Below are 24533 nucleotides of genomic sequence, written 5' to 3' on the forward strand. Positions count from 1 at the left end.
CTCTCTTTGGTGCAACAAAAAGCCAAGAAGAAGAATGTGCTATTAGTCAGTAAAGGTGCCTATTTTTAAAAATATATATATTTTTATTGATCTCAGAGAGGAAGGGAGAGGGGGAGAGAGAGAGAGAAGCATCCATGATGAGAGAGAATCATGGATCGGCTGCCTCCTGCACGCCCCACACTGGGGATGGAGCCCGCAACCCGGGCCTGTGCCCTTGACCGGGAATCGAACCGTGACCTCCTGGTTCCTGGGTGGATGCTCAACCCCTGAGTGACGCTGGCCGGGCAAAGGTGTCTATTTTTTAAAAAAATGGTAACTAGAATAGATACAAAATCCTCTGTAAAGGACCTAGACCAGTGGTCGGCAAACCGTGGCTCGCGAGCCACCTGCGGCTCTTTGGCCCCTTGAGTGTGGCTCTTCCACAAAATACCACGGCCTGGGCGAGTCTATGTTGAAGCAGTGGCGTTAGAAGAAGTTTAAGTTTAAAAAATGTGGCTCTCCAAAGAAATTTCAATCGTTGTCCTGTTGATATTTGGCTCTGGGGACTAAGGAGTTTGCCAACCACTGGCCTAGACCCAACAGTAGGGTTATCATGCATAAATACACCCAATTCTCACCTAAACTTTGCACTATTTCTCTCTTGGAGGAGAATCTACTGGATGTTAGTAACTTATACATTTTACCCATTCGGCGTCCAAAGCAGACGTTCACAGGATCAGACCTTGGAGCTGGGCTCAGCACGATGTGTGCACCTGAGACCTGCCTCCCGGGTCCTCCCTGTAGAAAGCGGGTTTCCGGGTCCAGAAGCCAGGGGTTCGGCCTCCGGAATGGGGAGACGCCTTTTCCTTTTGTAGCAGCATCTTTAAAAAATGGACACACGTTCCGCTGTGTTGTACACACCCCTGCCGTGTCCTTTTTCCCCGCGTAAACGCGTCCTTCTCGGAATCATCCCGGATATGGTTGGAGAGGAACACTGCCAGGTCCAAAAACAGCGGCACGGTTGGAATTTAGGGGCTGGGTAGTTATTTCCCCGTTCGTTTCATTCTGGATCCTTCCCTGGAAGAAAACAGCCTTGTGTTTCGAGATTCCCGCGGCGGAATCTCGGGTGCTCACTGCGCTGTGCTGTGTTCCCGTCCCTTCCACGGTGCGGCTTGCTTTCGGTGGGTGTTGAATTCCTACCTGGAAGAGGCATAGAGAAACCACGTGTTCAGTTTTGTTTCTACCAGAGAACTGGGGGGCCGAGGGGGGACGGCGGTGGTGAGTGTCCGTCTGTCTTGTCCCCATCTTCCTGGTCCTGCTTTTTAAAAAAATATATATTTTATTGATTTTTTACAGAGAGGAAAGGAGAGGGATAGAGAGTTAAAAACATTGATGAGAGAGAAACACCGATCAGCTGCCTCCTGCACACCCCCTACTGGGGATGTGCCCACAACCAAGGTACATGCCCTTGACCGGAATCGAACCTGGGACCCTTGAGTCCGCAGGCCGATGCTCTATCCACTGAGCCAAACCGGTCAGGGCTGTTTTCTTTTTTTAATACATCTTTTTGGTGATTTCAGAGAGGAAGGGAGAGGGGAGAGAGAGAAACATCTATGATGAGAGAGGATCATGGATCGGCTGCCTCCTGCACGCCCCCCACCGGGGATCCAGCCCACAACCCGGGCATGTGCCCTTGACCGGGAATCGAACCGTGACCTCCTGGTTCCTAGGTCGACGCTCAACCCCTGAGTCACGCCGGCCGGCTGCCTGTTCCCGTTTAGCTTTATTTTAGTCAGCTCTGTTTGAATGAATCTAGAAGGGGGGCCATTTAAAGAGATAATTACAAGAGTCGCCTGACGCTGTCACGTCTCTATTTTCACTGGGATCTCGTGTGCATTTGCGATTTTCTACGTGCATACGGAGCAGAAGCTGTTATTTATTATTCCTGTAGCCCCCGTAGCCCCCTGAAAGCTAAATTAACCCCAGTTCCTGTTAGTCCACCACGAAGGTGCTCCCTCTGCCGAGACGTAAGGCCCGGGCCCGTGCGCTGTATTACGAAGCCTCTCGCGTGAAAAAGATGTTTACACACGTTGTCTATATTTTTTAATAAACTCTTCTGGATGGCTGGTCTCCCTGCTCCGCGGCTCTGATCGGCTCCCGAGGACGGACTGTGGTTTTATCTGCGTTCCACTAGACAAAGCGCGTTAATAAAGATCGTTGATGCTGAATAAGCCCGGGTATTTCTCCGTCTTCTGGTCTCGGGGTTTCAAGGGGAGTTGGGGTACAGAGGAGGTGGGGTGCAGGTGTAGCTGAAACTCCAGGCTGCGGGGGGGGGGGTGGTCCCCAGCTGTGGCCACCTGGCCCCCAGGCAATGCCTTTCAAGGGGTAGGGTACCGGCTGGCGAGGGAAGGGTTCCGGGAGCCCAAGGAGCGGGAGTGGTGGGTGAATGGCTCCCCCTTGGGGATAAGGGGGTGATTTTCTCCTCGAGGGTCGGAGGAAAGGGACGGACGGGTCCGTGATGAAGAGATTTTGCAGTGCAGAAAAATAAAGCGGAATGTTGGCTTCGTTCGACCTTCCGCGTAAAGGAGAAGGCAAGGTTATTGCCTGAAAGTGAAAAATTACTGGCAGGAATTTCTAAACAAATGCAAAATATTGTGTGTGTGTTTTGTTTTGTTTTTTTAGAAGATTGCAGCCCTGGCTGGTGTGGCTCAGTGGATAGAGCTTCGGCCTGGGGACTGAAAGGTCCCAGGTTTGATTCCAGTCAAGGGCACAGGCCCGGGTTGCGGGTTCCGTCCCCAGTGGGGGGTGTGCAGGAGGCAGCCGATCCATGATTCTCTCTCCTCGTTGATGTTTCTCTCTCTCTCTCTCCCTCTCCCTTCCTCTCTGAAATCAATACAAATATATTAAAAAATAAAAGAAGATTGCAAAGGAGTTGTACTAAATAACCCTACCATCCCGTTTCAGTTATTTTCATGTTTTTCTCTCGGTGGTGATGATAATATATGCCCACTGTAGAAAATGTGAAAGACAGAAAAATGGACGAGAAATAAAAGTCACCTCTATGCTCCACTGTTACCCGAAGACAGCTGTTCGGAGCTGGGTTTATTTTCGTGCAGCCGATGTGTTAGGCAGAGACGGCCGTATTTTATTTTAAAAATGTTTTTATTCATTTCTTTTTTTTTTCTCCAATTTTTTTAATTAAGGTATTATACGTGTACATATCTTACCATTGCCACCCCCCACCCCACTCCCATATATGCCCTCACCCCCCAGAGTTTTGCATCCATTCATTTCTTTTTTTTTGAGACTGTCCTATTTTACAAATTTGAGATTCTGTACGAAAGATTTTATATTTTCTATACCTAAGATTGCTTATGCTTCAGTCGTCTTCAGACCCATCTTCAATAGCTAGATGGTATCTTCGCTGTATAAAAAAAAAGATACCTTTTTTTTTTTTTTTTTAGCATTTCCCTATTTTGGAATATTTAAAAAATATATATTTTTAAATTATTTCAGAGCGGAGGGGAGAGGGAGAGAGAGAGATCAAAGCATCAATAATGAGAGAGAATCATGGGTTGGCTGCCTCTTGCACGCCCCCTGTTGGGGATTGAGCCCACAACCTTGGCATGTGCCCTTGACTGGAATTGAACCCAGGACCCTTCAGTCCACAGGCCGACGCTCTATCCACTGAGCCAAACCGGCTAGGCTACTTTGGAACGTTTTGATTGTTCCTGATTCTTCATGATCTCACATATGGGTGTGTGTGTATTTTATATGTGTAATATGCATATACACTGAGTGGCCAGATTATTATGACCTCTGAACGCATAGTAATCTGGCCACTCCGTGTATATATATATATATATATTAGAGGCATGAATTCGTGCATGGGTGGGGTCCGGCCAGCCTGGCCAGGGGGAGGGGACATGGGTGGTTGGCCGGCCTGCCTGCTGGTCGAACTCCTGGTGGAGGGGACAATTTGCATATGAGCCTTTTATTCTATAGGATATACCCTGAGTGGCCAGATGATTATGCGTCCAGAGATCATCATCATCTGGCCACTCAGTGTATACTGTTTATGAACTCTCGTCTATAAATCTTTGCCTCTGCCTCTCTGATAACTTTTTCTGAGGGCGCCCCCTGGAGGCAGAGCACACAAACCCTGCGGCATATTGTGAAATCGCCTTTCCAGGAAAGGCACCCCTCCCTGTCCATGAGGTGGCTGGCTGGCCCTCCTCCCCTAACAAGGAACACCCCTTGGCAAAGCTCAGTCCCTCTGGCAGCTGGCACGCTGGGCCCTTGTCACTCTTCATGTTTTAAAGCGTGAGGGCTCCCCAACGGGACATGCCCACACTCTCCTGGGTGGGCTCTCGGGTGCCTCTTGTGGAGGGTGGGAAGGGGGGGCGGAAGCTTCTAGAAAGAAGCCGGGGTGCCTGGGGCTGGACCCACCGTGATGGGGACCCCAGGGCTCACTGGGGCCGGGACAGCAGGGCACAGCCAACAGCACAGGCACACACTCTTATTCGAGTCCACAAAGATACACACACACTTCCACGCACACTCACAGACACATGCACACTCACTCACATGCACACACAAAAACGCTCCTGCAGACACTCACACATGCACGTGTACACTCAGACACACGTACCTTCTATGCATGTGCATGCACAGCCCACATATGCACACGTGCATACACGTACGTGCACACATATGAGCAAACACATGCCCATGCACTCACTCACATGAGTGTGCACACGTGAGCACAGTCTCATAGACACACAGGCTCATGCACCCACGCGTGCTCATGCACAGACACAATCACACAGTTGCACACACACACGGCCACACTGTCAGGCATGCACGTGCACACACACAAACACACACCCTCACACACGCGTGCACACACACACACACACACACACACACACGCACACGCTCTCCTCCCACCAGGGGCCAAACCGGTTCTCCCACGGAGCCCAGCGGAGCCGGAGGAGCCTGCCCCCGCCCGGCCTGGCTCTCCGGCCAAGTTTGCGCGCGGTCCCCAGGGCGCTCGGGTTACCTGCGCCGGCACCACGTCAGCGCCACCTCACCGTGGCCACTGGGCGTCCTGAAGGAAGCAGGAAAGGGGGACGACAGCCTCCGGGAGCAGCCAATCGGGGCGCGGGCTGGCCGCTGCGGGCGGGGCGGGATCGGAGCGCGGCGCGGGGCGGGGGACGGGAGGTGCGCAGGGGGGCGCGGGGCCGCCGGAGCCCGGGGCGGGCGCGGGAAGGGGGGGGCGGGCACCAAGGGCGGGCTCGGGGCGGGGCGGGGCGGGGCGGGCGGCGCGGGGAGCCGATCGCCGGGTGCGGGCGGCCGGCGCGGCGGGGCCCGGCGCGGGAAGATGCTGCAGTCCCTGGCGGGCAGCTCGTGCGGGCGCCTGGTGGAGCGGCACCGCTCGGCCTGGTGCTTCGGCCTCCTGGTGCTCGGCTACCTGCTCTACCTGGTGTTCGGCGCCGTGGTCTTCTCGTCCGTGGAGCTGCCGTACGAGGACCTGCTGCGCCAGGAGCTGCGCAAGCTGAAGCGGCGCTTCCTGGAGCAGCACGAGTGCCTGTCGGAGGCGCAGCTCGAGCGCTTCCTGGGCCGCGTGCTGGAGGCCAGCAACTACGGCGTGTCGGCGCTGGGCAACGCCTCGGGCAGCTGGAACTGGGACTTCACCTCGGCGCTCTTCTTCGCCAGCACCGTGCTCTCCACCACCGGTAGGCGCCCCTGGCCCCGGCCGCCGCGGGCCCCCTGGCGCGCCCCTCCCCGTGCGCCCCCGCCCCTCCCCGTGCGCCCCCGCCCCTCCCCGTGCGCCCCCCGCCCCTCCCCGTGCGCCCCCCGCGCCTCCGATGCACCCACCCCAACCCCGGCCACCTCCCCTCGCTGGGAGACTGGCCCCGGCCGCCGCGGTCCCCCTGGCGCGCCCCTCCCCGTGCGCCCCCCGCGCCTCCCCGTGCGCCCCCCGCGCCTCCGATGCACCCACCCCAACCCCGGCCACCGGCCACCTCCCCTCGCTGGGAGACTGGCCTTGGCCGGGCTCGTGGAGCCGGAAGCTGGGGAGGTGGCCTAAGAATGTGAATTGGGTCTGCCGCCGGGCCGGGAACTCTTGGGAAGTGGCCCCCAAAACCTTCGGCCTGGGTGGCTAGAGGGGCTTCATGGGCTCCGTCCTTTTATCTGGGTCCCCGACCCCCCAGCCAGCCTGGTTGGATGGAACCCACTCGGTCCCGGCCTTGGCCCCCGGGATGCGGGGAAACTCCCGAGTTCCCGGCGCGCGCACCTTCCCCGGACCCATCCCGCGCGCACAGGCCGCAGACGCGCAGGAGAACGCGTGGCGGGGTCACCTTTCCGAGGGCGCCTTTCCCTGGAGGATGCACAGGCTTGTGGGCTCCTTTCTAGGGGGGGGGGGGGGGCGGGGAGGCGGCGAGGGAACCGAGTGACATCACTCTGCTCCTCGGGGTGACCTGGGCACACAGGCCCATCCGGTTTTGTTTGTTTTTTGTGTGTGTGTTTTTTTTTTTTTTTTTTTCCCCCAGAGGAGGAGGAGGGGTGAGGGAATGCCGTGGATCTGGCAAAATGGGGCACCCTGATTCAGCAGTATTTCAACTTTCTGGAGGGGGAGCCAGCCTTAAACTTCGGGGCGCACCTGCCTGCCTCGCAGGACTCACCCAGCAGGAGGAGCGCCCCACGCCCCGGGGTGACCGAGGCCCGCCCTGCGCCCCGGGGCAGCGCTCCTGGGCTGGTCTAGATGAAGGCAGGCTGAGCGAGGCACGTACACCTGCCAGCAGGTACTTCTATGTGGGCCGATGTACCTGGAATGTGGCTTAGAGAGCGCTCATGGCATCTGGCCTTTTGTGGGTGTTTTGTGTGTGTGTGTGTGTTTTAAATATATTTTATTGATTTTTTTACAGAGAGGAAGGGAGAGGAATAGAGAGCTAGAAACATCGATGAGAGAGAAACATCGATCAGCTGCCTCCTGCACACCCCCTACTGGGGATGTGCCCGCCACCAAGGCACATGCCCTTGACCGGAATCGAACCCGGGACCCTTCAGTCCGCAGGCCGATGCTCTATCCACGGAGCCACACCGGTCAGGGCATGTTTTGTTTTTAAAGTATATTTTTATTGCTTTCAGAGAGAGGAAGGGAAGGGGGGGGAGAGAGAGAGAGATAAAAACATCAATGATGAGAGAGAATCATTGATGGGCTGTCTCCTGTATGCGCACACTTCCCCCCCCCCCCCCCCCACTGGGGATCGAGCCCGCAACCCAGGGCATGTGCCCTAACGGGGAATCGAACCGTGACCTCCTGGATCATAAGTCCATGCTCAACCCCTGAGCCACACTGGCCGGGCAAAATCTGATCTTTTGAACAATCATCTTGACTTGCACAAGGTCACACCCGTCCTAGCGGCCAGTGTGGCCCGGAATCGGGGCCTTGTGGTGCCCCTGCCAGGAATTCTTTGCCCCCCGTGTCCCCTCTCCTTGGCAGGTGAATCTACTTTGTTACTTCAACTCTGCCTTCACCCTCCCCCACCCCCACCCCTTTCCCACCTGCCAGGGTTTGTTTGTTTTGAAATCCCTGGGCTACATCCAGTCCATTTGTGTGGGTAATTATTTGGGAATAGCTACTAGTACACTGCGGGCTTGGTTCTGTAAGACAATGATTCAGAAGTCTGGGGTGAGTGACTAAAATGGAATAAACAGGAAGTCTTGTGTGTTTTTTTGTGAATTTTTAAAAAATGTATTTTAATTGACTTCGGAGAGGAAGGGAGAGGGAGAGAGCGACAGAAACATCCGTGATGAGAGCGAATCATGGATCCGCTGCCTCCTGCACGCCCCACATTGAGGATGGAGCCAGCCACCCCGGGCAGGTGCCCTTGACGGGAATCGAATCCGGGACCCTTCAGTCCGCAGGCTGAGGCTCTACCCACGGAGCAGAACTGGCCAGGGGGATGGATCTCTGGTTGTTGGTATTCCGATGGCAGTGTCGTTCCCGAGAAAGTCTGTTATTCATGCAAAGCAGGAGCTCCTGAAGGAAATCAGTGCACGGGGCACTTGAGGATAAACGAGGTGGGAATGGGGCCTCTTAGGGCTTGTGAAATTAGCAGACTCAATGGATTTTTTTTTTTTTTTCCATGGGTAGGAGAGAGCTGGATTGGCTCATTTAAGGAGAATGCTAACAGGATTTAGAGTCTATCCTACATCCAGGATGTCTCTCTGCTGGTCTGGTACTGACCTGCTCCTGACACATCTGAAGTTCGGAATGGGGTCAAAACACGGGCTTTGTGGCAGAGGGTCAGCCGGTTTTTCGGGTAAAGCTAGGGTACTTCATGTCTAGGAAAATGTTACCCGGAAAAGTACCAGACAGCTGGGTAGATACTAGACATGCTGTAGGTGTGTGTGTGTGTGTGTGTGTGTGTATGTGTGTGTGTGAGCTCTGTTGATGGATAGTCACTGAGATCATTGTCAGCCAGCCCATCAGCACGGCGAGCCCCTGTCTTGCCCAGAATAGAAGCAGTGAGCACCCCCTTGGTGCTGTTCTCGGGGGACCTCTGGACCCTGAGGGGCATGAGTGCATCAGGCCAGCAGCTTCTCACCCCCAAAAAGCCCCAGCGTCCTGTCCGGGGAAGTCTTGAGCCCGGTCTTCCTGGTCTATTAGGAAGAAGTTTGGGGTTGGTACCTAGGATATAGTTCCTGTTATAAATGACTGTGGCTCGAAAGAAATCAAGCTTTTGCTTTTGTGGCATAACTATACACCTGGTCAGGAATACCAGCTTTGCCCTGACCGGTGTGGCTCAGTGGATAGAGCGTCGGCCTGCGGACTGGAGGGTCCCAGGTTCGATTCCGGTCAAGGGCATGTACCTTGGTTGCGGGCACATCCCCAGGAGGGGGTGTGCAGGAGGCGGCTGATCGATGTTTCTAACTCTCTGTCCCTCTCCCTTCCTCTCTGTAAAAAAATCAATAAAATATATTTCTAAAAAAGGAAAGGAAAAGAATACCAGCTTCGTTTGTACAGACACCTGGCGGGAAATCGGGGGCCTCCGAGGTCAGGTGGTTTTGTGGACGGTGGGGTCGGCGCACGGGAAAACGCCGGTGCTCCGTGTTTGGATCCCTCGCCGTGGGGTGTCGTGTCTGGCGTAGTCCGAGGGCACAGGGCTGGAGCGGATCCTGCAGGGACGCCATCCGATCCCGCCTGCAGCCGAGTCCAAGAGGTACTGACGCCTGTGATTTCTCCGTGGCCCGAGCCACGGGGTCTCCATCCAAAAGCGGGCGTCTTTGGGGTATCTTGCCTTCCTCCACGCTTCTGTCGCCTGGATTGAGGTTGTGCCCCGACGTCTTTCGCTCCTTCTGGGTGCTGTCCTCAGAGTTGGTGCAAGGGGTTTGGCCCTGACACGAGGTCAGGTTGAAAAGGGGGTCACGGGGGAGCTGGGGGTGCAGAGGGAACCCCATCTGAAAGGACGGGGGTCATTCTCTCCCTGAGCAGGAATCAGACTCTCGGAGGGCTTGTCTGTTCCTTTCTAGGGTGTCTTTCCCTTTCCTGGCCTGGGAAACGGAGTCGATGCTTACAGTGAAGAGATTGCTTGGGTTGTGTCAGACATGGGCAATGGCATTAATTTGTTTATTTATTTATTTTAAAATATATTTTGATTGATTTCAGAGAAGAAGGGAGAAGGAGAGAGAGAGAGATAGAAACATCCATGATGAGAGAGACTCATGGATCGGCTGCCTCTTGCACGCCCCACACTGGGGATGGAGCCCGCCACCCGGGCACGTGCCCTGACCGGGAATCGAACCAGTGACCTCCTGGTTCCTAGGTCGACCCTCCACCGCAGAGTCTCCTCGATCCAGATCAGATCCCCACCCTGTGCATCGGCCCCTGGGGCTCCCATGAATAGTTCTCCATCACCAGCGAGGTTTCCGGAGCCTCCGGTTCGCCGGGGGCCGGTCTCCCACGTGGGGCTCTTGTCTTCCTGTCCGTGAGTCCGTCTGGGAGGGGGAAGGAGGGACAGTCCACACGGGGACAACATGAAACGCACAGGGGTTCCCTGGGGAGAATCGCTCAGGAGAAACGACCCGCAGCAAAGAGAGACGAGGAGACGGGCCGGGTCTCTTCAGGGCGCCTAGCTCTTGTATTTCTAGGCAGGAAATAAGAAAAACATCCTTTCCCCCCCCCCCCCCCCCCCACAAGGCACCTCAGCATGGTCGGGCTCTGTGAGCTTCAAATAGCACCCAGTTTGTAACAGATGGGAAAGGCGTCACGTGACCGAGGACACCCCGAGTGACTGTTTTCGCTGGGTGTTCAGTTTGCTGAGTTACCGTGAGTCACCACAGGATGCCACCTCAGCACGGTGGCTCCCCGCTGTCCCCGGTGACCTCAGCGTCCCCTTCTCAAATGCTGGGTTTTCTTAAAATAAACACGGAGTGGCCTGATGATGATGATCTCTGAAAGCACAATCATCTGGCCACTCAGTGTCCATCCTATAGAATAAAAGGCTAATATGCAAATGGTCCCCTCGACCAGGAGTTCCACCAGCAGGCAGGCCGGCCAACCGCCCATGTCCCCTCCCCCTGGCCAGGCTGGCCGGACCTCACCCATGCACGAATTCATGCACCGGGCCTCTAATACACACACACACACACACACACACACACACACACACACTGAGTGGCCAGATTATTATGCGTTCAGAGATCATCATAATCTGGCCACTCAGTGTATATATATATCCTTATTGATTTCAGAGAGGAAGGAAGAGGGAGAGAGAGAAACATCCCTGATGAGAGAGAATCATGGATTGGCTGCCTCCTGCACGCCCCCTACTGGGGATGGAGCCCACTCCCCGGGCACCTGTCCTTGACCTGAGTTGAACCCGGGACCCTTCAGTCTGCAGGCCGACGCTCTATCCACTGAGCCACACGGGCGAGGGCTCAACGGCTGTGTTTTTTAATGTCATCCCAGGCTGTGAATAACGGGGGGGGGAGGGGGGGGACGTGCATGTCTGAGACTAGAATGAAAAGGTTAAGACATCCTCGAAACTAAAATTCTTGACGTGTCTGGACGCCGGTTGCCGGGGCACTGAATTATTTAAAGACCTCGGTCCGGTGGATTAAGTTCGCTGTCGGAGCCGCGGAGGCTGTGCCCAGCGGCTCTCTGTCCGACCGCCCCCCTGAGGAGTTCAGACCAGGGACAGCCGCCCCCATCACGCCCGCGGGTCCCCCAGCTGTGACACGGGCCACCGCCGTCACAAAGGCACCCTGGCGGGCGGGCGGGCGGGGGAGCCCTGCGCTGTCACAGGAGGACCCGGTGGGCAGCCATCTGTCGTCCCCACGCCCACCTCGCGCTCCTGCCTCCGCAGTGTATCTTACGCTTAGAAATGGGACCGACAGCCCAGCCGGCGTGGCTCAGTGGTTAGAGCAACCGGGCCTCGGACCGAAGGGTTGCCGGTTCCATTCCCGTCCAATGCATGTACCATGGTTGCGGGCTCGATCCCCAGTGGGGGACGTGCAGGAGGCAGGCGGTCCATGATTCTCTCTCATCACTGATGTTTCTCTCTCTTTCTCCCTTTCCTTCCTCTCTGACATCAATAAAGATATATTTAAAAAAAAAAAAAAAAAAGGAAACGTGGTAGGTTTGGTGGGTGACACAGAGGAGGACATACATGTACAGCCCAGGTTCCCGGAAGAGGGCGGAGCCCGGCCTGCAAGAGGTCGTGAGGTCGTGAGGGTGGCAGCCGCCCAGGGCCCGGAGCCACCTGCTGGCTGGCCAGTGGCCACAGGAGGCCTAAGGGCGAGGGCAGGGGCCTGGGTGTGGGAAGTACTGTTTGCACTTGACCCTGTGGGCGGCAGGGAGCCGCTGCCGGCTCCTGACCCTGCCCTTGGACAAACAGCCCGGCTCAGACAGGGACGGCTGGGGCTGGGCCGCAGGGCACTGAGGTGTGCTTCTTTTTGTTTTAATATATTTTTATTGCTTTCAGAGAGGAAGGGAGAGAGAGGGAGAGAGAGAGAGAGAGAGAGAGAGAGAGAGAGAGAGAGAGAGAGGGAGGGAGAAACATCAACGAGGAGAGAGAATCCTGGATCGGCTGCCTCCTGCACGCCCCCCACTGGGGATGGAGCCCGCAACCCGGGCCTGTGCCCTGTGACCGGGAATCGAACCCTGACCTCCTGGTTCCTAGGTCGACGCTCAACCCCTGAGCCAGGCCGGCCGGGCAGAGGCGTTTGCAGTCCCCGAGGACAAGGTGTCCTGTCCCGAGGCAGAGCGACTGCCCGGGGGACCATCAGGACGGACAGAGAGTCCGGAGATGGGGCCGGGGGACCCTCAGGCAGAGTGGGGGTGGACATCTATGGGAACACCGGGCCCTGGGGCACCGAGGGGTCAGGGAGATGGCCGTGGGCGACACCCCCACTGTGTCGCAGAGGGAGCCCCGAGCGAGCCCGTGAGCAGCCACGGTGTCCCTGTACAGGGAACGTGTGTGTCTCTCCGGGTGTGTCTGTGGCAGGAACTTGGACGGGAGATGGCCTAAGCCCCAGCCCTGTGCCCCTCCACCTCCTCTCTCAGGTACGGCTTGGCCGGACCCCAGCTTTCAGGGCAGAGAGGGGGGGCTCTGGGGAGCTGGGTCCCTCACCCCCAATGCCCAGGGATTCGGCCAATAGGTGATCGATCGCCTCTGAGGGGTGTCGTTCCAGATGGTCCCCGTGTGTGTCAGTGAGTGGCAGACGGGCATTTGGAACCGGTTTTGAAGGGTGCTCGGTAGCAGGGTCCTTCCCCACATCCTGTTTGTGCCGCGGAACAGGCGTTGACGCCCCAGAACCTGAACCTCAGCTCCGCTCCCGCGTGGCCCCACTGTGGCTTGAAGCTTTTGTCTTGCAATGCAAGGCGGGTGTCAGACACCCAGTGTGACCGAGAGAGAGAAAATGTCTCCGTGCCTCGGGCTCGGGTGAAGGAGAGCTGGCTGGCTTCCCTCGCATCTCGAATGTTCGTTTTGGCTGAAGGGCACCCAGGACGGCTCTGCTCTGACCCGCGTGCGCCGGTGGGTCTTTGAGCCCCGGCTCAGAGGCAGGGCTGAGAGACACACGCAGGTGGAAATGTTTGAAAAGCAAAGAAGAGTGGTGTGTGTTTTTTTTAAAAACATGTTTTTTATTTTATTATATGATTTCAGAGAGGAAAGGAGAAGGAGAGAGAGAGTGAGAAACATCCATGATGAGAGAGAACCACGGATCGGCTGCCTCCTGTACGCCCCACACTGGGGATCGAGCCGGCAACCCGGGCATGTGCCCTTGACCGGGAATTGAACTGTGACCTCCTGATTCATAGGTCGATGCTGAGCCACGCCGGCCGGCCGGGTTGGGCATGACTTCTTCTTCTTTTTTTTTTTTTTAATATAGTTTATTGATTTTTTACAGACAGGAAGGGAGAGGGATAGAGAGGTAGAAACATCGATGAGAGAGAAACATCCATCAGCTGCCTCCTGCACACCTCCTACTGGGGATGTGCCCGCAACCAATGTACACACCCTTGACCGGAATCGAACCTGGGACCCTTCAGTCCCCAGGCCGACGCTCTATCCACTGAGCCACACCGGCCAGGGCTGGGCACGACTTCTTAGTCCTTCACGGAACTGGGCGCCTCTGCTGGCCACACGCCCACCCTGGAGGCCGCGGCCACGTGCTGATGTTCCTGGCTCCCTGTCCCTTCTCAGGAGCCAGACTCGGACTCTGACCCCCGCCTCTGCCCTCTGTGGCCCCGGCCTGTCTTCCTCCTCGGCTCCCGTCCCGGGGCAGCTCTCAGAACTCGGTTTTCGGGAGCCTCTCCCCTCCGACCCAGGCCTTGCCTTGAAAGGGATGAGCGAGGAGACAGCACGCTCTGTTCCCAGAAACGTCCTCGGACCTCGCCTACCTGCAGCTCCTTATCAGCGCTTCCTCCTCGGCCCTCCCCGGGGGCAGGCGTGTGACTGGCCCCCTTGGGTAGGATGGTGTCGGTCGTTTCCGTGACAACTGTATTGATGACGAATGCGTGAATCGCAGGAACGTGGCAGTGAGGTCTTCGGGACGCGGGTGGGGAGGAGGAAGTTACCGAGGTGTTGGTGGCGTGACCCGTAGACATCGACCCTGTCCTGGATGGACGTGTCATTGGCGTCCTTCTGACAGGTATGGAACAGTAAAGGTATTTAAAAAAAAAAAAAAATCAGCATTTTAAGCCTGGCCGGTGTGGCTCAGTGGTTGAGCACTGACCTTTGAACCAGGAGGTCACGGTTCGATTCCCGGTCAGGGCGCATGCCTGGGTTGTGGGCTCCATCCCCCGTAGGGGGCGTGCAGGAGGCAGCCGATCCATGATTCTCTCTCATCATGGATGTTTCTACCTCCCTCCCCCTCTCTCTCTCTCTCTCTGAAATCAATAAACACATACACTGAGTGGCCAGCTGATGATGATCTCTGAACGCATAATAATCTGGCCACTCTTTGTGTGCGTGTGTGTGTGTGTGTGTGTGTGTGTGTGTGTGTTTGTGTGTGTGATATATATCCCACACACAGAGGCCCGGTGCATGAATTTGTGCATGGGTGGGGTCCGGCCAGCCTGGTCAGGGGGAGGGGACATGGGCGGTTGGCCGGCCTGCCTGCTGGTGGAACTCCTGGTCGAGGGGACCATTTGCATATTAGCCTTTTATTCTATAGGATATACACTGAGTGGCCAGATGATTATGCGTTCAGAGGTCATCATCATCTGGCCGCTCCATGTGTTTTTAAAAGAAAAGGAAAGGGGAAAAAAATGGCAGGCTCGGGGCATTCTGCAGAAGTGAGAGTGCCTCTCTCCACGGCAGATGGGACCGGGGCCCGCGGAGCTGACAGATGGTGGCCCAGTGTGGGCGGCCCTCTCCTGGCTGCACAGCCCCTGGCACAGCCCCTGGCACAGGTGCGGGCGCGGGGCCCCGCTGGGGAGGAGCCGGCGTGGTGACGAACCCAGCTCTGCATCCCGGGCTCCGTGGCGGAGCTGGGCCTGGCACGGGAAAGCGTTCGGTGCCAGAAAGCACTGTTTTCAGAGAGGGAGGGACTCACGAGACTCCGCCACGCAGCTGTCCTCCCCGCGTTTGGCTCCGTGGGGCAGGGTGTGTGTCCACACGCGTGACAGATGCTTTCTTCGGGCTGTCTTGCGGTGGGGGTGCGTGTATCCGATGCCGTGAGTCGCCTCGATTCCTGGCCACCTGGGGGATGAATGGAGCCCGCGGCGTCCCATCCTCAGCATCCTGCTCAGCTGTGGGCTCGAGCCTGTGGCTTCCTTCCTGGAGCCGGTCTGCCTCTTCCTCGTTTCCTGCTGCCTTCTGTCTTTCCTTACTGTTTTGGGTAGCTGCCCACAAAGCAAATAATACCACTCCCTGTTTGGCCAAAGAAAACATCACCTTTGGCCCTGGCCGGTGTGGCTCAGTGGATGGAGCATCGGCCTGCAGACCAAAGGGTCCCGGGTTCGATTCCCGTCAAGGGCACGTGCCTCGGTGGCAGGCTCCTGGTCGGGGCGCATGCAGGAGGCAACCCATCCATGTGTCTCTCTCACATCCATGTTTCTCTGTCTCTCCCTTTCTTTTAATTTTCTTTCCTTTTTTTTTAAAATTTTATTGATTTTTTCCAGAGAGGAAGAGAGAGGGATAGAGAGGTAGAAACATCAATGAGAGAGAAACTTCCATCAGCTGCCTCCTGCACACCTCCCACTGGGGATGTGCCCGCAACCAAGGTACATGCCCTTGACCGGAATCGAACCTGGCACCCTTCAGTCTTCAGGCCGACGCTCTATCCATTGAGCCACACTGGTTAGGGCTGATTTTTTTTAAAATATATATATTTTTTATTTCAGAGAAGCAAGAGAGAGAGAGAGAGAGAGAGAAACATCAATGAGGATAGAGAATCACTGATCGGCTGCCTCCTGCACGCCCCCCACTGGGGATCTAGCAACCTGGGCATGTGCCCTTGACCGGAATCGAACTTGGAACCCTGTAGTCCGTAGGCCGACGCTCTATCCACTGAGCCACACCGGCCAAGGCTGTCTCTCTCCCTTTCCCTTCCACTCTCTCCCTAAAAACCAATGGGAAAATATATCCTCGTGGATTAGCAACAACAAAAAAACACTTGCACCTTCATTGCTTCTATGTATCTCTGACCATGAGAGCATCCTTCCTCCGTGGCAGGCGTGCATCCTGGCTCTGAGCCGCCCCGTCTGTTCCGTGGACCGCTTCACGCATCCCTCTCCCGTGGTCTCCCCTGGCACGCTTCCCCGCTCCTGTAACGGTTCTCTGAGCCCGCACCGTGCCCTTTGCCCTCGCTAACCCCTGCAGCTCGAGGCAGGGTTCCAGGGCAGCTGGCGGTGCCAGGAACAGATGGATTCAGGAACCTACCCTCAGCCCGGCCGGCGTGGCTCCGTGGTTGAGCGTCGACCTGTGAACCAGGAGGTCACAAAGGTCAGGGCACATGCCCGGGTTGCGGGCTCCATCCCCAGTGTGGGGCGTGCAGGAGGCAGGCGATCCGGGATCCTCCCTCATCGTTGATGTTTCTGTCTCTCTCTCTCCCTCTCCCTTCCTCTCTGAAGTCAATAAAAATATATTTTAAAAGAAAACAATGGTGAGGAACCCCCGCTCAGAGCCACGGTTCTCTACCCTCCTGAGCGTCTCCGGCCTGGACTATCTCACGGGAAGAGGCACGTGGATTTAGATGTACAAGCTGCACATGATTTCTGTGGCATCCTGGCGCTCCGTGGCTCGTGGGTAACCCGCGTGTTTTCGGGGCACAGATGGGCGACCTTGACTGCCACATGGACCCTGCAAGGAGCCGGAACAAAGCAGATCATTTGCGGGGGTCGGAAGCGGGAGGTTTTCCAGAGGCATGTCTTTCTAAGCAGGTGACAGATCTTAGGAATCTGATTTGAAACCCACTTTCAATGACAATCCCAGATGGGAGGTGCTTTTTTTTTTTTTTTCAGAATCCAATTTTGGAAAAAATGCGTTTTGCTGGCTTTTTCCTGAACGGACTTGTTCAGACATGTTATAGTCTTTCAGGGCGAAGTGCTGGTGAGGTTTTAACCGTCCGCTGAGCCTCACGCCCTGCGGGGGGTTCCCTCTGGCTGCCGCTTGGACCGCCTGGAACTGGCAGGGACTCAGGCCTGGTGGAAAGTAGGGCTGGGACCACCGGCCCTACTGTGTGTGTCTGTGTTTCATGTTACACACGCTGGGACCACCGGCCCTACTGTGTGTGTTTCACGTTACACACGCTGGGACCACCGGCCCTACTGTGTGTGTTTAATGTTACACACGCTGGGACCACCGGCCCTACTGTGTGTGTTTAATGTTACACACGCTGGGACCACCGGCCCTACTGTGTGTGTTTGTGTTTCATGTTACACACGCTGGGACCACCGGCCCTACTGTGTGTGTTTCACGTTACACACGCTGGGACCACCGGCCCTACTGTGTGTGTTTCACGTTACACACGCTGGGACCACCGGCCCTACTGTGTGTGTTTAATGTTACACACGCTGGGACCACCGGCCCTACTGTGTGTGTTTCACGTTACACACGCTGGGACCACCGGCCCTACTGTGTGTGTTTCACGTTACACACGCTGGGACCACCGGCCCTACTGTGTGTGTTTCACGTTACACACGCTGGGACCACCGGCCCTACTGTGTGTGTTTAATGTTACACACGCTGGGACCACCGGCCCTACTGTGTGTGTTTCACGTTACACACGCTGGGACCACCGGCCCTACTGTGTGTGTTTAATGTTACACACGCTGGGACCACCGGCCCTACTGTGTGTGTTTCACGTTACACACGCTGGGACCACCGGCCCTACTGTGTGTGTTTCACGTTACACACGCTGGGACCACCGGCCCTACTGTGTGTGTTTCACGTTACACACGCTGAGACCACCGGCCCTTCTGTGTGTGTTTCATGTTGGTTTCGTGGAACCGGTGGCGTGGTAGAACCTGCGGAAGTGGCGAGAGGGAAAAGATGTTATGGTTTCCGGATGTGCCGTGTAACCAGATAATTGATTGGAGAAGAAGTCAGGGCTCAGTCCTGTGAGCGGGCAGCTCTTGTCTTCATTTTCTTCCCCTTGTCCGACATCTGCATCTTTACTGGGTCGGCATTGTCCTTCCGCTGTGCCTGGTCGACTGGTCCCGGTTCCCCCTCCTTCCCTGATACCACAGGCCCCGAGCCCGGCAGGTGTGGCTCAGTGGTTGAGCGTCGACCTATGAACCAGGAGGTCACAGTTCGATTCCCGGTCAGGGCACATGCCCAGTTGCCAGCTCGACCTCCAGTGTGGGACGTGCAGGAGGCAATTGATCCATGATTCTCTCTCATCATTGATGTTTCTCTCCCCCTGTCCCTTCCTTTCTGAAATCAATAAAAATATATATATAATATATTTTTTTTTAAAAAAATATATTTAAAAAAATAAAGAAAATAGAAAAATCAAACTTTTAAGACAAAACTCCATTAGAGGGTTTTTTTTTTTTTTTTTGTAGGGCTCTTCCCAGGGCATTTTCATGTAGTCGATGTATTAAAATAAACCACCCTATATGATAAAAGGCTAATATGCAAGTTGTCCCCTCGGAAGTTCAACCGACTGGGAGTTCGATCACCCGCTATGACATGCGCTGACCACCAGGGGGCAGCGCAGAATGAAGGAAGGCCCTGATTGCCGGCCAGGCCTAGGGACCCTACCCATGCACAAATTCCGTGCACCAGGCCTCTAGCAGAAACATAATATACTTGGGAAATGTTACTAGCCCACTCAACCTGCTCTTCCTCTCTCTCTCTTTCTCTCTCATCAATTACTAAAAAAAAATAAAAGAAGAAGAAAGAAAGGACATGAGCCTGGCTGGTGGGGCTCAGTGGTTGAGTGTTGACTTATGAACTAGGAGGTCAGGGTTCGATTCCCAGTCAAGGGCACGTGCCCGGGTTGCAGGCTCGATCCCCAGTGTGGGGCGTGCAGGAGGCAGCCGGTCGATGCTTCTCTCTCATCGCGGATGTTTCTGTCTCTCTCTCCCTCTCTCTGAAATCAACAAAAACATGTCTGAAATCCACACGTGACGAACTGACTGCGTTCTCCTCCCCGCACCCGTCTCCTGCAGGCTATGGCCACACGGTGCCCTTGTCGGACGGGGGCAAGGCCTTCTGCATCGTCTACTCCATCATCGGCATCCCCTTCACCCTGCTCTTCCTGACCGCCGTGGTCCAGCGCGTCACCATCCACGTGACGCGCCGGCCCGTGCTCTACGTGCACCTGCGCTGGGGCTTCTCCAAGCAGCTGGTGGCCCTGGCGCACGCCGTGCTGCTGGGCGTGGCCACCGTGTCCTGCTTCTTCTTCATCCCCGCCGCCGTGTTCTCCGTGCTGGAGGACGACTGGAACTTCCTGGAGTCCTTCTACTTCTGCTTCATCTCCCTGAGCACCATCGGCCTGGGCGACTATGTGCCGGGGGAGGGCTACAACCAGAAGTTCCGGGAGCTCTACAAGCTGGGCATCACCTGTGAGTACCCGGCGCCGGCGCCGCGCCCGCGGGACCCGGGGCGCCGGCCACGCTCCCCCTGCTCTGCCCACGGGCGGCCGTTCCTGGAGGCCCCGGTGGCGTTCTCATGGATACAGTTTCAGTTCGCCATCACTGTCTCGTCGGATCGGGGTTCCCCCTTCAGAATGCTTCATGTAAAAATTGTATTATTTCTTTTTATTTTTTAAAAATATTTTTTATTGATTTCAGAGAGGGAGAGAGAGATAGAAACATCGATGATGAGAGAGAATCATTGATCGGCGGTCTCCCGCACGCCCGCCACTGGGGATCGAGCCCGCAACCCAGGCATGTGCCCCCAGCCGGAATCGAACCTGGGACCCTTCAGTCCACAGGCTTATGCTCTATCCACTGAGCCAAGCCAGCCAGGGCTTGTATTATTTCTTTTTAAAAATATACACGGAGTGGCCAGATGATGATGATCTCTGAACGCATCATAATCTGGCCACTCAGTGTATATCCTATAGAATAAAAGGCTAATATGCAAGGAGTTCGACCAGCAGCAGGCTGGCCAACCACCCTATGTCCCCTCCCCGTGGCCAGGCTGGCCAGACCCCACCCATGCACAAATTCATGCACCGGACCTCTAATATATATATATATATATATATATATATATATATATATGTATATGTATATGTATATATATACATACACACACACACACACACTGAGGGGCCAGATTATTATGCGTTCAAAGCTCATAATAATCTGGCCACTCAGTGTATATATTTTTATTGATTTCAGAGAGGAAGGGAGAGGCAGAGAGAGAGAGAGAAACATCAATGAGATGTTTGGGCTCTCATGGATAAATTTTCACTTTCGCCACCACTATTTCATTGGATCAGGATTCCCTTCAGAAGGCTTTAGGTAAAAATCTTGTTATTTCTGAGAGTTATTTTTCCTGAGCACCTTAAACGTACAGATCAAGGCCCAGCTGGCATGGCTCGGTGGTTGAGCATCAACCTCTGAACCAGGAGGTCACAGTTTGATTCCCGGTCAGGGCACATGCCTGGGTTGCGGGCTCCATCCCCAGTGTGGGGCGTGCAGGAGGCAGCCGATCCATGATTCTCTCTCATCATTGATGTTTTCTGTCTCTCCCTCTCCCTTCCTCTCTGAAATCAATGAAAATGTAATTAAAAAAAAAAAGGTACAGGTCAATTTCTTACTCATAATAGGCATCATAAATTACAGTATAAAAATGTGCCACAGAATGTACTTGCAAACCAACTTTTAATTGAGACATGTTTCTCTGCCTTCTTACAGATATTAAGCTCAAGCAAACAAGTCTTAGGATTGCAGCCTGGTACAGTCAGCCAGGCTCTTTAATTCACCAGCAACATCTTAAAACAGTTGCTTATCTCATTGGCCATCTGGTTCTCCTTTGAAATGTAGACCGGGTTAACCATTTTCAGAATTTTATATGTGGAAAATAGGCACTCCATTTCAGGTGGCCAGAGACTGATCATTTTTAAACAGTTTTTACAAGTCCCCTACGATCCCCTGGGAAGCTGGGAAATCCAGTTTAGGAAACCGTGAGGTTGCATCAGGATGTCCGTGCACTTTTTCCTTTCTGCCTCATCAAGGACGTTGCCAGGCTCCAGCCCTGGCCACGGCTCTAGTCGGCAGGCAGCTGCCCCCACCTGGCCCTGGCTTGTCGGCCTAACCTGATACACCACGTGTCTGTTAGCGTTTCCATGAACTTACAGGCTCACCTAGGACACACGCTTCACTCATAAACCCCCAGCACTTTGAAAAGTGCATGGCTACCTTCTAAGTTCCGTAAATATGTACCGAGTAGTTACAAGGAGATTTCATACTAGAGGCCCGATGCACGAAGATTCGTGCAAGAATGGGCCTTCTTTTCCCCTGGCTGCTGGCACTGCCTTTGCTCTGGCCAGAGCTGCCTTTCTGCCTTCCCACGCTGCCCAGAGGCCCGGAGCAGCTGGGGTGGTGCGGAACGCCTGCTTTGTCGCCATGGCGACGATGCAAGCTTCCCACCCTGCCCCCGGGTGCTTGGCTGCTTTGTATGCAAATTAACCCACCATCTTTGTTAGATTGATTTGCATACTCACTCCATATTGGCTGGTGGGTGTCGTGAAGGTATGGTCAATTTGCATCTTGCTCTTTTATTAGTGTAGATTTCCTCTAGTGACCATAATTATTTTTATTTTATTTTACTTATTTTTTTAAAATATATTTTTATTGATTCCAGAGAGGAAGGGACAGGGGGAGACAGAGAGAAAGAGAGAGAGAGAGAGAGAGAGAGAGAGAGAGAGAGAGAGAGAAACATCAGTGATGAGAGAGGATCATTGATAAGCTGCCTCCTGCACGCCCCACACTGGAGATGGAGCCCACAACCCGGTCAGGCCTGTGCCCTGACTGGGAATCAAACCGTGACCTCCTGGTTCCTAGGTTGACGCTCAACCACTGAGCCACGCCGGCCAGGCTGGGTCCCCCTCTTTGAGCCCTGGGATTCCAGGTGTGCCTCGGAATTGGAACAGTGGCGACGGCTTGATTCACGAACAGACACTTGGTGTCCCGACTTGATCTGCCCGTGACCGGGTCCCACTGAGACATGGGTTTTCTCGTGCAGGTTACCTGCTGCTCGGCCTCGTGGCCATGCTGGTGGTGCTGGAAACCTTCTGCGAGCTGCACGAGCTGAAGAAGTTCCGGAAGATGTTCTACGTGAAGAAGGACAAGGACGAGGACCAGGTGCACATCATGGAGCACGACCAGCTGTCCTTCTCCTCCATCACGGACCAGGCGGCCGGCGGGAAGGAGGACCAGAAGCCGGACGAGCCCTTCGTGGGCCCGGAGCCGCCCGCCCTTGCCGACGGCCCCCCACAGCGCTGAGCGAGCGCGGGCCTGGTCCTCCCGCACCGGGCGGGGCGGGGCAGGGAGAGGCTTCGCTTTGTGCGTCTTTAGGAGAATGTAAAAGCCAAAACGATATTTTAACAAACGCCCGCTATTTGGAGACATTCGGTAACATTCGAAACCAAAGCAGAAATTGGAGCAAAGAAAGCTTTGGCTCCGGAGGGCTGTCTGGTATCTGAGGACGCGGGGTAGGTACCTGTCATTCATCCGAAACACAATGATCTGGACTGTCTAGTGGGGTGAGGACCCCTGTGGGTAGAAGCAGGTTTTCTACTTTTAATTGGGGGAGGCTACACTAATAAAAGAGTAAGATGCAAATTGACCGTACCTTCACGACGCCCACCAGCCAATCAGGAGTGAGTATGCAAATCAATCCAGCAAAGATGGCAGGTTAATTCGAAATCACTTAGCGGACGGCTCAATAGCAACCTTTATATATGGAAACGCAGACGAGAAGCCTAGAGATTTTGTTTTATAAATTTATGTGTATGGGTTTGCATGCGCCCGCCCGAAATGATTATTTTTGTAGAACCTAAGATGACCCTGTTATTTATAACGAATAGGTGCCCGTGAACTGTGTACATACCGGGTATCCATATGTTCCTACCCTGTACAGGGGGGTCCCGGTCGGCGGGTCTCAGCAAACCTCTTCCCCCGAGACTGTAGATACTGTTTCTTTGGATTTCTCTTTGTACGGAGGACTCGAGCGCGGCCGCAGTACGATAAGGGGGAGGACGCACAGGAGAGCGAAGGCCTGCGTCTTCCCCTGCAATAAAGGTGTCTGTCCTCTTGCAATAACTCGTGTGCTCTCAGGTGCCTTCGATGCTGGCGAGCGTTTCTCTGGAAGCGAACGGCCGTTAGAATGCGGTCTGTGACACAGGGGGAGGTGTTGGTTCCGAAAGTGCGCCGTGACCCACGGTCCCCTGGCACGAACACGCGGGACGTGACCACAGAGGCCCCACGTGACAACATCCTGTCAACTGAATCGGAGGCTTCACTTTTTTTAAAAAAGAATTTATTTTTATTGATTTCAGAGAGGAAGGAAGAGGGAGAGAGGGAAACATCAATGCTGAGAGAGAATGATGGATCGGCTGCCTCCTGCACGCCCCACACTGGGGATCGAGCCCACAACCCGGGCCTGTGCCCTGACCGGGAATCGAACCGTGACCTCCTGGTTCCTAGGTCGATGCTCAACCCCTGAGCCACGCCAGCCAGGCAACATAGATGACCTCTTGATTCACCAAAAAAGTGTGGGACGGTGTTTCCTAAGAACCTTGTTAAAATAAAAAGGCCCTGACCGGTTTGGCTCAGTGGATATAGAGCGTCGGCCTGCGGACTCAAGGGTCCCAGGTTCGATTCCGGTCAAGGGCATGTACCTTGGTTGCGGGCACATCCCCAGTGGAGGGGGGGGGGGTGCAGGAGGCGGCTGATCGATGTTTCTCTCTCATCGATGTTTCTAACTCTCTCTCCCTCTCCCTTCCTCTCTGTACAAAAATCAATAAAATATATTTAAATTTAAAAATAAAAATAAAAAGGTTTTCCTGCTGCTTCCTCATTGGAAAACTCTGTCTGGTTATTAGGATTCAGATGTTTCCCGGCTCCTGACCTGGTAGGAGGTGCTGGAAACAATGCAACAATTCAGGAACTGTCTCCTGTACACACACGCACACACACACACACACACACACACACACACGTGTGCGCACACACACAGCACTGGGCTCTCGGTGGGGGCTGGCGGGGTCCCCGGTGGGGCAGGAGGGCTGGACACAGGGCGGGGCCCTCCTTGAGGCCAGTGCACCCTGGATGCTCTCCCCCTACAGCCCCTCAACTAGGACCAGGTCCTGTGTCCTCCCTCCTCGGGGTGCCCGGAGCCTCCAGGAAGACCCGATGGAGAAACGGTGCCTTCCCAGTCTTAGGATGGGGTTTGTTTCCGCTTCGCTCAGTATGTTTTGCAGGACAGATACCAAGATAGAAGCGTGTACCTCCTCCGTAATGTTACCGAACCAATGCCCGCCCTCCGAGGTGCCAGGGCTCGGGGCCCAGGCCTGTTGGTTGGCTTGTGCTCCCTCTAGTGGCTTTCAAGAGCACAACACCCAAGTTCAGGCTGAAA

The 24533-nt window shown here is 55.1% G+C and overlaps 1 protein-coding gene across 1 annotated transcript; it reads left to right on the top strand.

Moving 5' to 3' along the window:
• The first annotated feature begins 5307 nt into the window (after window positions 1–5307).
• KCNK1 (potassium two pore domain channel subfamily K member 1) lies at window positions 5308–23236 on the top strand. The gene is made up of 3 exons (XM_054712949.1): window positions 5308–5717; window positions 19112–19507; window positions 22140–23236. Exons 1-3 carry the CDS (start codon window positions 5363–5365, stop codon window positions 22397–22399), a joined length of 1011 nt encoding a protein of 336 aa, XP_054568924.1. The 5' UTR covers window positions 5308–5362; the 3' UTR covers window positions 22400–23236.
• Window positions 23237–24533: the final 1297 nt, after the last annotated feature.

Source organism: Eptesicus fuscus, chromosome 24 (genome assembly GCF_027574615.1).
Source record: "Eptesicus fuscus isolate TK198812 chromosome 24, DD_ASM_mEF_20220401, whole genome shotgun sequence".
NCBI classification, from domain to species: domain Eukaryota; kingdom Metazoa; phylum Chordata; class Mammalia; order Chiroptera; family Vespertilionidae; genus Eptesicus; species Eptesicus fuscus.

Bases quoted from the DNA above. Each gene is read 5' to 3' on its own strand.
- KCNK1 (XM_054712949.1), top strand. From the start codon at position 5,363: ATGCTGCAGTCCCTGGCGGGCAGCTCGTGCGGGCGCCTGGTGGAGCGG. The intron at 5,718-19,111 runs GTAGGCGCCCCT...CGTCTCCTGCAG, and splicing joins CACCGTGCTCTCCACCACCG to GCTATGGCCACACGGTGCCC. The intron at 19,508-22,139 runs GTGAGTACCCGG...TTTCTCGTGCAG, and splicing joins CTACAAGCTGGGCATCACCT to GTTACCTGCTGCTCGGCCTC.